At 40.3% G+C, this 12485-nt stretch overlaps 1 protein-coding gene across 6 annotated transcripts in view; it reads right to left on the bottom strand.

The window, feature by feature from the left end:
• LOC126473250 (ribonuclease 3) overlaps positions 1-12485 on the bottom strand; it is a 313037-nt gene that overhangs the window by 154286 nt on the left and 146266 nt on the right. For all 6 annotated transcript variants that reach the window (XR_007586426.1, XR_007586425.1, XM_050100177.1 and 3 more), the window contains one exon: positions 7418-7579. Coding sequence is in view for 4 of the 6 variants with exons in the window: in XM_050100177.1 (XP_049956134.1) it covers positions 7418-7579 (162 nt within the window). In the remaining 2 variants the exon portion in view is untranslated. The remainder of the gene's footprint in view (positions 1-7417; positions 7580-12485) is intronic.

Genomic DNA, 12485 nt, shown 5'->3' on the forward strand with positions numbered 1-12485 from the left:
CAGATTGGAATCAACCTCTAAAGGAGTTTCCAAAGTCGACAAATGAGAATTAATGGATAATAGTCTGCACTGACTACCTCACCTGCTATGTTGCCCCTAAAGCTGTGCTGATAGCCGAAGCTTCGGAAATTGCAAAGTTCCTCCATTTTGAAGTAAGGAGCACCCCATGTGATGATCTACGATCTTAGAAAAGTTTTCCAGTTGAGACTTGTGTCAGAGGTACTTTCACGTTGTGCAACTGACTAACATCCACAGATGAATGGCCCCAAAGAAGGCTTCAATAAGGCACCGGTAAATATGCTTTGGATGTACACCAGTGGTGAAGAGGGGATTGGAATACAATACTCCCCGTCAGGACGTTCCATAAAACAAAGCGAAGCAAGACACTGCAAGCTTCACCCTATTCTATCTGCCCCATAGTTGTTAGGCCCAAACAACGGATACACTGTTCCCATTTCAACTAACTGATACTCAGGATGACTACATGAAATGCCTCATCATCAGGACAGAAGAAGCAAGACAGCAGCGTGGCATGGATGACCACGAGGAACAAAAGCACTACAATGTGAAGCACTGTCCAGTGAGATAGAACCAATAAGTCTCAGATTGGATTTTTACACCTGTGCAGAAATAAAGACTATCAGAAAATTTACTAAAGTGCCACTTTTGGAGGGTTCATATTCTTCATGGCTTGTTGGATGCCTCATACATTGTTGAGGATTATGACCCTTCATCAAGAAGACAAAAGTGCAGATACATTATCCATATTCTCTGTATGAAGACCTAGTACAGTCCAAAGGCACAAATTGACAATGTAGGGTTCACGGAAACTGGAGACACGCTTTATGATCACGAAGCTTCACCAGGAGGGGCTATTATTGATGCACATCACAGTAAAGAGGATGTAACAACATGACCAGAAAGTGAATGTCCTCTAGCGCTGCCGTACAGAGGATCATTGACAAGCTCTAGATCCAGAGTGCTCGTTTCGGCACCAACAGGAACTTCTGAAACAGCTGGTTGCTGTTTCTCGAGATGAAGGAGCCATGCCACGAACTGTGGTGAGAGCAATGTGATGTAGTAGCTAGCTTCAGTGCTTTGATGCACTGTGTGTTGCCAATTCAAATTCGACCACCAGCAATTATTTGTTATTTAGTATTTATCATTTGTGGGCAGTTCTTGAAATAGTTGTTTTCTCATGCTTTTATTTTCTGGAATATCCATTGTTTTTATAAATACAACATGTCTGAAATATTCAATGACTGTATTAGTGGCTGAAAACATGGTTTCAAATAAAACCACTTTAAACAGAGTTTGAAAGACTTTTTGATAGGTAACTCATTCTACACCATAGATGAATATCTTAACAAGGACTGTTAGATCAGCTTAAGTAAAAATGTCTGTTAGATTTCAGTTTTGACAGCACTTGGTCACAACAGTCAAGAATAGGTATTCCGTGTATGGCAAATTTATTAAAAGTGCATAACTATGTTTCATTCTGCAAGTGTACTAATTATGTAAACTGTATTCACATATTTTGACAATCTCCTGACAGATGATCAGGGTAGTGATGTTTTATGATTTTTATATTACACTTTCTGACTTGTTCCACATCCACGAGAATCATCTCATTTTTGGGTCTATGGCACAAAAACAGAATCTAATTTAATCTACTCTCTCTGTCCAGGATGACCCTGCCTTCAGATTTAGACCTGATTGTGGTTTCAGTGTGACAATATTTCCTAGCTGTATGTATAAATAAACAGGGTATGAATGAAGTAGAAGACATTATTTAGTTGGCAAAATGTACAAATTCGAAAAGCACATGAATTTCCACTTTATCGGTATTTCACCTTCAAGAATGTGGCAGATCTCATGCATGAACAGCCTTCATCCTTAATATTTACAATAGACTCAACACCTTCAAGAGGAAGAGGAAGACAAATGACTGGAATTTTGTCATTAGCTAATTGAAATCCCATTACTACTGTTTACTGATCACTCCGCTTCCACTCATGATGGTATCAATAACACTCATAACTGACACTGGCGGTGCTGCAAATTCCCACAGCCCTTACTGAATACATATTTTCAAGAAAACTTCTCTAGAAATGTGTGGTGTGGTATGAAAGTAATCAGTTACTTGGATATGTTGCATTACTTCAACTTCTTGCATGACTCCATTATCTAGCATTTCCTATAAAAGATCTTTCAGCAATGTGTTAGGAAAAAGTTCCTTTGATTACAAGGCTGTGTATGTTCTTCCAGCATTGTCAGGTCTCTGTACATTCATCACTTGACACACCATCTAAACCTAACATGACAGAAATGGTCATATTTCTTGACGAAAAAAATTCTTGAATGTTAGCCTTTTAAATTTTTGCCTGTTGTGAGCAGTCACAGAGTCACAGATGGGGACAATGGCAGGGTGGGGGACTGAGAACTAAATAATCAGTTTTTGGACTAAGTCCTTTACCAGAAGGCCACTATCGTTCCCGGGTGCATGGAGACAGTGACCATATATAAGTGTGACTTGTGTTTGTGTGAAGATGTGTCTCTTTTCTACTTCTGAAGAAACACTTAGTCTGAAAGCTGACTATTTAACATTCTATGTAACAGAGGGAAACATTCCACGTGGGAAAAATTATATATAAAAACAAAGATGAGGTGACTTACCGAACGAAAGTGCTGGCAGGTCGATAGACACACAAACAAACACAAACATACACACAAAATTCAAGCTTTTGCAACAAACTGTTGCCTCATCAGGAAAGAGGGAAGGAGAGGGAAAGACGGAAGGAAGTGGGTTTTAAGGGTGAGGGTAAGGAGTCATTCCAATCCCGGGAGCGGAAAGACTTACCTTAGGGGGAAAAATAGGACAGGTAAGTCTTTCCGCTCCCGGGATTGGAATGACTCCTTACCCTCACCCTTAAAACCCACTTCCTTCCGTCTTTCCCTCTCCTTCCCTCTTTCCTGATGAGGCAACAGTTTGTTGCGAAAGCTTGAATTTTGTGTGTATGTTTGTGTTTGTTTGTGTGTCTATCGACCTGCCAGCGCTTTCGTTCGGTAAGTCACCTCATCTTTGTTTTTATATATAATTTTTCCCACGTGGAATGTTTCCCTCTATTATATTGATATCATTCATTTGAATCCAACAATTACGTTTGTTATTGTCACTGTTGCATTTCGAAATCTTTTCTGTCGTCTTATTTTCCTCTTTCTGTTTTTGCCAGTAGTTTCACTTTGTATTCACCTTCTCCTTTTTACCGTAATCTGCTATACTATTTTATCCCGCCTATATATACTCAATAATACGTAACCCACTTCCAAACCATAACCAAAAAAAAAAATTTTTTTTTTTTTTTTTTTGCCGCTTTCAGCACTACTGCCACTATAATATCCACCGTTTCTAGTTCACAAACAGTTCTTTTCACCTTTTAAACAATCATTTCGGCCAGTTCTAATAACTTTCACTTTATTTCCATTTCTGTTTTTCCCACATCACTTATAATTTTCAGCCGCTTCCCACAGGTTTTAACGTCATTATTTCTTCGTCAGACAATTGTTAGCCTCATTTTCATAATCTGCCACCACAAAACCACTCCTTTTAATATACTACACACAGTTTTTTCGAAATTTTCCCGAATTTCTCCGTCCTTTTACGTGTTTTGGCGGCAACACAACCACCTAACCTTTATGCACATCGTTGTCTACCAACCCAAGTCCTACATAGCCCAGCTGTAACCAACACCTTTTCGCCTTTTTTCATTCCAGATCTCCAGTTACTTTCCGGTTCACCTTTATCTCTCCCCATATATTTTTATTTCACCTCATGTTACACTTTCCACCTTCTAATACCATGTCACCCTCACAACACCCCCACAACGACCCCATTAAGTTTTATTTACATTCCCTCCGCAAACATGCCTTCGCTCTAGCCAGATTACGCTCCCATATTCTATTTTCTCAGGCTTGTCTGACATTTGGCATTACCCCAAAAGGCCTCACACTTAAAGTTCCCATCTCTGGCTGCAACCCTTCCTTCCATCAGTCCCTATACCAGTTCCAAACTGAACAATCCATTGCCCTCACCCACCTAATCCTTCACCTACACATCAACTCAGCCAATGAACACACCCGTCAACTCCTATCCTTAATAAAAGTCCTGAATCTTTCCTCTCCCACATCCACACCGGCTGTTCAGAGCATCCTCCTACAGGCCAACCGTAAATTAGAACAGCATGCCACCCTCCACCTCAAAAAACTATCCAATCTCCTGGTTTCCCACCTCCGGAAAGGCAACTCACTAACCCTTCACAACCTTTCCAGCAAACCTCAACCTCCTCTCATTGCACACAAACCTAGTCTCTCCCATCTACTCAATCTCCCACTTCCAGCTCCACTCCCTCCAAAACCTCAAAATTCTGATCAACACAATCTGGAACCACAACACCCTAATTCAGTAGTTAACGTTTCCTCCAAACCTCTCTCCCAATCCGAAACCTCTGTCCTATCCAAAGGTCTCACCTTCAGCCCCACTCCCAGATTCAACCAAACAGCCCTCGTCAAAGATTTACTGTCCTACACTCGTACTCTCTGCTGGAAATATCACTTTGCCACAAAGAAAAATGATCCTAATCCTACTCCCCAAGACACCATCCAAATTGAACCCTGCCTGGAACAGTTCCGTCCTCCGTCACAGCGGGACCCACCTCCTCTTCCTCAAAATCACCCTCTCCAAACCTTCCAGGAATTTCTGACTTCCAGCCTTGCATCTCAATCCTTCTTAAAAAACCTTAATCCTACACCCAACATCACCACTGCTGAAGCCCAGGCTATCCGTGATCTGAAGGCTGACCGATCCATCGTCATTCTTCCGGCGGACAAGGGTTCCACGACCGTGGTACTTGATCGTCGGGAGTATGTGGCTGAGGGACTGGGTCAGCTTTCAGACAACACCACGTACAAAGTTTGCCAAGATAACCCCATTCCCGATGTCCAGGCGGAGCTTCAAGGAATCCTCAGAACCTTAGGCCCCCTGCAAAACCTTTCACCTGACTCCATCAACCTCCTGACCCCACCGACACCCCGCACCCTTACCTTCTACCTTCTTCCTAAAATCCACAAACCCAATCATCCCGGCCGCCCCATTGTAGCTGGTTACCAAGCCCCCACAGAACGTATCTCTGCCTACGTAGATCAACACCTTCAACCCATTACATGCAGTCTCCCATCCTTCATCAAAGACACCAACCACTTCCTTGAACGCCTGGAATCCTTACCCAATCTGTTACCCCCGGAAACCATCCTTGTAACCATTGATGCCACTTCCTTATACACAAATATTCCGCACGTCCAGGGCCTCGCTGCGATGGAGCATTTCCTTTCACGCTGATCACCTGCCACCCTACCTAAAACCTCTTTCCTCATTACCTTAGCCAGCTTCATCCTGACCCACAACTTCTTCACTTTTGAAGGCCAGACATACCAACAATTAAAGGGAACAGCCATGGGTACCAGGATGGCCCCCTCGTACACCAACCTATTCATGGGTCGCTTAGAGGAAGCCTTCTTGGTTACCCAAGTCTGCCAACTCAAAGTTTGGTACAGATTTATTGATGACATCTTCATGATCTGGACTCACAGTGAAGAAGAACTCCAGAATTTCCTCTCCAACCTCAACTCCTTTGGTTCCATCAGATTCACCTGGTCCTACTCCAAATCCCATGCCACTTTCCTTGACGTTGACCTCCACCTGTCCAATGGCCAACTTCACACGTCCGTCCACATCAAACCCACCAACAAGCAACAGTACCTCCATTATGACAGCTGCCACCCATTCCACATCAAACGGTCCCTTCCCTACAGCCTAGGTCTTCATGGCAAACGAATCTGCTCCAGTCCGGAATCCTTGAATCATTACACCAACAACCTGACAACAGCTTTCGCATCCTGCAACTACCCTCCCGACCTGGTACAGAAGCAAATAACCAGAGCCACTTCCTCATCCCCTCAAACCCAGAATCCCCCACAGAAGAACCACAAAAGTGCCCCACTTGTGACAGGATACTTTCCGGGACTGGACCAGACTCTGAATGTGGCTCTCCAGCAGGGATACGACTTCCTCAAATCCTGCCCTGAAATGAGATCCATCCTTCATGAAATCCTCCCCCCTCCGCCAAGAGTGTCTTTCCGCCGTCCACCTAACCTTCGTAACCTGTTAGTTCATCCCTATGAAATCCCCAAACCACCTTCCCTACCCTCTGGCTTCTATCCTCGTAACCGCCCCCGATGCAAAACCTGTCCCATGCACCCTCCCACCACCACCTACTCCAGTCCTGTAACCCGGAAGGTGTACACGATCAAAGGCAGAGCCACGTGTGAAAGCACCCACGTGATTTACCAACTGACCTGCCTACACTGTGATGCATTCTATGTGGGAATGACCAGCAACAAACTGTCCATTCGCATGAATGGACACAGGCAGACAGTGTTTGTTGGTAATGAGGATCACCCTGTGGCTAAACATGCCTTGGTGCACAGCCAGCACATCTTGGCACAGTGGTACACCGTCCGGGTTATCTGGAAACTTCCCACCAACACCAACCTATCCGAACTCCGGAGATGGGAACTTGCCCTTCAGTATATCCTCTCTTCTCGTTATCTTCCAGGCCTCAATCTCCGCTAATTTCAAGTTGCCGCCACTCATACCTCACCTGTCTTTCAACAACTTCTTTGCCTCTACACTTCTGCCTCGACTGACATCTCTACCCAAACTCTTTGTCTTTAAATATGTCTGCTTGTGTCTGTATGTGTGGATGGATATGTGTGTGTGTGCGAGTGTTTACCTGTCCTTTTTTTCCCCCTAAGGTAAGTCTTTCCGCTCCCGGGATTGGAATGACTCCTTACCCTCACCCTTAAAACCCACTTCCTTCCGTCTTTCCCTCTCCTTCCCTCTTTCCTGATGAGGCAACAGTTTGTTGCAAAAGCTTGAATTTTGTGTGTATGTTTGTGTTTGTTTGTGTGTCTATCGACCTGCCAGCACTTTCGTTCGGTAAGTCACCTCATCTTTGTTTTTATATACTATTTAACATTCTTTTACACTGTGCCTGTTGTGACTCAATGTCTCGTCTATGTAGTGAGTAGCAATCTGTTCTTTCCATATTGTTATTCTATCTAATACTTTCCATTGTTTCACACATTCACTTTAAAATAATATAAATGAATTTCATCAGTTATACAGTTATTTTGTACAATCAAGTAATACTGGACTTAATTAAAATTAGTGAGTGGTGGCAGTAAAATCATCTTGCTATTTACTCTCAGCTTCATCCAAATATGTTAATCTATGACACACACATCTTAATACACATATTCACTCTGAACCAAATATTTAAAAAGATGGAAACACAGAAACCTTATCAACATAAAGGGCACCAAGGAACGCTTCCAGCAGATCAGCTCTGTCCTTTGTCTTCAATTCAGCCTTTGGATTAGAGTAGAGGGCATAACTTGTCATGCCCAAATCGTCACATACTACTGCCTGAGTTCTGTTGTTCACGAGTGAACTGCGGAGAAGCTGTGAAGAAAAGAAAGAAAAATAAATATTTTATTCATAGATGTAATTTTCAGCAACTGTACTTTATATTTCACAATAAAATTTGGTCGACAGCTGCAAATATATTTTTATTTTGCCTTACTGGCTTTGACAATTTTTTTTTTTTTTTAAGGGGCTCCATCAGGAGCTGCATGCACCATGACCACCACACTAGTGTTAATAGCAAAACGAGAGTCAGCATCAGTCATTGAAGTAGAAAACTTTATTTCTTTCACATTTATTTCAAAATAAAGATTTGTCCCTCAAAGACCAATGCTGACCCTCCTTTTGTTATTAATTAATTTGCCTAAATTTAAGGATTTTTAATTTGCTGAAACTGTAAAATAAAAATATTTTTCCAACTGACAACTGAATTTTACTCTGAAAAATATATATATGTAACACCAACCAACTATTATATTAACCATACACAGAGTTTTTTTTTCCTTTGTGTACTGCACACACAATCACAGAACACAATATTATGTAATATGTATTAACAAAGGCCACAGCTGACACTATATGCATTTCTTAAACATGATAAGCAAACAAATGTGTACCAAATGAAAGTATTACTAGACAAGTAACCACTTGAAAATTTAAATTCTGTTTGTGTCATAATACTCTCATACACAACAAAGTAGATATCTTTTCAGAACAGCAATGATCTACTTATTTCTGTTATCCCTATGAAACATTTGACTACAAATGTATGGATGAAGCATATTGTTGTGGTCTTCAGTCCAAAGACTGATTTGATGCAACTCTCCATGCTACTCTGCCCTGTGCAAGCCTTTTCATCTCTGAGTAGCTACTGCACTCTACTTCCTTCTGAATCTGCTTTCTGTATTCACCTCGTGGTCTCCCCCTTATAATTTTTACCCCACACACTTCCCTCCAGTACTAAATTGGTGATTCCTTGATGTCTCAGAATGTGTCCTACCAACCAATCCCTTCTTTTGGTCAGGTTGTACCACAAATTTCTCTTCTCCTCAATCCTATTCAGTACCTCCTCATTAGTTACATGATCTACCCATCTGATCTTCAGCATTCTTCTGTAGCACCACATTTCAAAATCTTCTATTCTCTTCTTGTCTAAAGTATATATCATCCATGTTTCACTTCCATACATGGCTACGCTCCACACAATTACTTTCAGAAAGGACTTCCTGACATTTAAATCTATACTTGGCGTTAACAAGTTTCTGTTCTTCAGAAACGCTTTTCTTGCCATTGCCAGTCTGCATTTTATATCCTCCCTACTTTGACCATAATCAGTTATTTTGTTCCTCATTTCCTAGTCTAATTCCCTCCTCAGCATCACCTGATTTAATTTGATTATATTCCATTATCATTGTTTGGCTTTTGTTGATGTTCATCTTACATCCTAATTTCAAGATACTGTCCACTCCCTTCAACTGCTCTTCCAAGTCCTTTGCTGTCTCTGCCAAAATTGCAATGTCATCAGCAAACCTCAGAGTTTTTATTTTTTTTCTCCCTGGACTTTAATTCCTACTCCAATTTTTTTTTTTGTTTCCTTTATTGCTTGCTCAATATACAGATTGAATAACATTGGGGTAGGCTACAACCGTGTCTCACTCCCTTCTCAACCACTGCTTTCCTTTCGTGCCCTTTGACTCTTATAACTGCCTTCTGGTTTCTGTACAAATTATAAGTAACCTTTTGTTCAGTGTATTTTACCCCTGCCACCTTCAGAATTTAAAAGAGAGTATTCCAGTCAACATTGCGAAAAGCTTTCTCTAAGTCCACAAATACTATAAACATAGGTTTTCCACTCCTTAATCTATCTCCTATGAGAAGTCATAGAATCAGTATTGCCTCGTGTGTTCCTACATTTCTCCGGAATCCAAACTGAATCCAAACTGATCTTCCCCAAGGTCGGCTTCTATGAGTTTTTCCATTCTTCTGTAAATGATTCGTGTTGGTATTTTGCAGCCATGACTTATGAAACTGATAGTTCAGTGTGTTAGTATTTTGCAGCCATGACTTATTAAACTGATAGTTCGGTAATTTTCACGCCTGCTTTCTTTGGAACTGGGATTATTATATTCTTCTTGAAGTCTGAGGGTATTTCGCCTGTCTCGTACATCTTTCTCACCATACAGAATAGTTTTGTCATGGATGGCTCTGTGCAGAAAGTTGAATTATCAGAAAAGTTACTAAAGCGCAACTTTGGGGTGCATCATATCCTTCACTGCTCGCTGGATGTCACAAATCAAGTTGAGGATTATGACTTTTCATCAGGAGGACAAAAACAAAGAGATGTTACCCATGTCCTTTGTATAAAGCCCTTCTACAGAGGGTGTCTACATACTTTTAGAGGATCAAATTCGTTACCTCCTCATTACGTTCTTATTTACATTCATGACCTCTTGAAAATATGCCTGGTACAATGACAAAAACACTTTTTTATGAACCTGAAAGCTGGTTGAAACAAAGCTGAGTGTAATAATTCTTATATCACTTAAATGTGTGTCAGCAAGAACAATGTAACTGTGTATGACTTGTATGCTATTCATCAAATGCTATAAAAAGACTCACATATGGTAGGGCATGTCTATTTTCTGATATATTTATCATCACATCAACTAAAATACAAATTGTTTTAACATAGTAATGTACTGAAACCTTATAATTATATATAACAATTTCAAATGCACAAAATTTATGTGAAGTGTTAAACTTCGTAGCAAAAGATTCAGTGTTTCAGTTTCTTAGCTAAACTTGAAATTTCAGCATCTAAAACTTCGACTTCTTCTTTTGCCTTTTCTACAATCATTCTTTTTTATTTTTGAGCTTTTTTTATTTCTTGAACTTCCTTATTTTAAGATTGGTCACTTCATTTTCATCAGATTTCTTCTTTTTTAAGGCTTCTACTCCTTTTGATAAACCATTCTTCACAGCTAGTATCATTGATTCAGTTGTTCCTCCCTATTGTGTACACCACCTAATGACTGTATTGCATTATAAAACTTTTTTCTGCAACAATTGTATCTTCTTCTAAGTTTTCAGTTAAAACTTCTTTGTTAACAGGAAAGCATCTTTCGACTGCAGCAGTTCCATGAAACATGCATAACAGCTTCTGCATGAACTTGATGAAACCATGCTTCACACTCTGCAATAAATTCAACAGAAAGTGATAAAGTTTATCCTTCTTAGTATTGAATTATTTCAGTTGTTGTGCAGAATATTCACAAAATTTAAGTATTCTCTCTTCACTATGTCAGCTGTTGATGAAATGATATGATTTTTTTGCATACATTCCTCCAATGCAATTGTCTCTCACGAGTTTTTCAAAATAGAGCTCTGCATAATGGGTTGATAAACATGAGACACCTTTGACTATTTTTAATTTCAAATTACTCTTCACAGCAATTTTTAGGTGCCAACTTTCCAAAATACAGGGTGTCCATAAAGTCCCTCTACAACTTCAAAATTTTATTACAAAGACAATTGTTGAAATATTTTAACAAAATTTCTTTTATTGTAATCACTGTTTACTGAAGTTTTTTGTTGGTGGAAGGAACTGAACCTCTATAAAATGGAAATGCCTCAAGAGAAGACACAATGTGTGTCCTGGTTTATTGAGACAAAATCAGATGTACAGATTCAACGAAACTTCAGAACGAAGTATGGAAGAGATCCATCATCGCGCCCTTCAATCCATGCATGGCACAAAAAATTTATGGAGACAGGGACAGTGTTGGATAAAGGGAGGAGTGGGCGACCAAGAACATCCGAGGAAAACATCGATCGTGTTTTAAACATTTTCACTCATTCACCTATGAAATCCATCTGCACTGCTGCCAGACAAATGCAACTACCACGATGAACTGTGCACAAGGTCCTCAACAAGAACTTACGGTTGTACGCTTACAAAGTGCAACTGTTACAGACACTTTAGCCAAATGACAAGCCAAAATGGACAGAGTTTGCACTCAACATGCTGGAACACCTTTCGGAGGATGAAGCATTCCTCAAGCGAGTTTGTTTCTGTGACAAGGCAACTTTTCATGTTTCTGGGACATTAAACAGATACAATGTGAGAATCTGGGGATCTGAACACCGCCATGTGACTATGGAGCTTCACCAGGATAGTCCAAAAGTGAATGTGTGGTGTGGAATCATGTGCAGCCGAATAATTGGTCCATTTTTCTTCAAAAAGACAACAATTACTGCAGATGTTTACCTCAACCTTCTGACCAAACATGTAGCCCCACAATTGACTGACTTACGACCAGCTATCATTTTCCAGCAAGATGGTGCACCACCACATTGGGGACTGCATGTTCGTCGGTTCCTCAATGAAACATTTCCAGGGACATGGATTGGGGGGGATGGGCCAACTCCTTGGCCACTACATTCACCAGATATAACTTTCTTGGACTTTTTTTATGGGGGTATGTAAAATATATTGTGTATCAAACACAGATATGGGACATTGATGACTTGAAGCAAAGGATTTGTAATGCCATTACCACCACTGATGACGCTATGCTACAGCGAACATGGCAAGAAATTGAGTACCATCTTGATGTGCTTCGTGCAACTAAAGCCACACATATAGATGTCTATTAAACACTCTCAAAAAAACTTTTATAAACACTGATTACAATAAAAGAAATATTGTTAAAACATTTCAACAACTGCCGTTGTAATAAAATTTTGAAGTTGTAAAGGGACCTTATGGACACCCTGTATATATATGGACTTTAGTTATGTGAATACTAAAATAGCTCCATAAATTTTCAAAATAGTACAAATGGAAAATGAAACAGAGTATTTTTAAATCATTACTGCACAATCAATCATGTTCATGAAACATGTTAGTTCTGAAAATTCTATAGTAGGTCCTACCTTTCACTGA

This window comes from Schistocerca serialis, chromosome 4, assembly GCF_023864345.2.
Source record: "Schistocerca serialis cubense isolate TAMUIC-IGC-003099 chromosome 4, iqSchSeri2.2, whole genome shotgun sequence".
In the NCBI taxonomy this organism is placed as follows: domain Eukaryota; kingdom Metazoa; phylum Arthropoda; class Insecta; order Orthoptera; family Acrididae; genus Schistocerca; species Schistocerca serialis.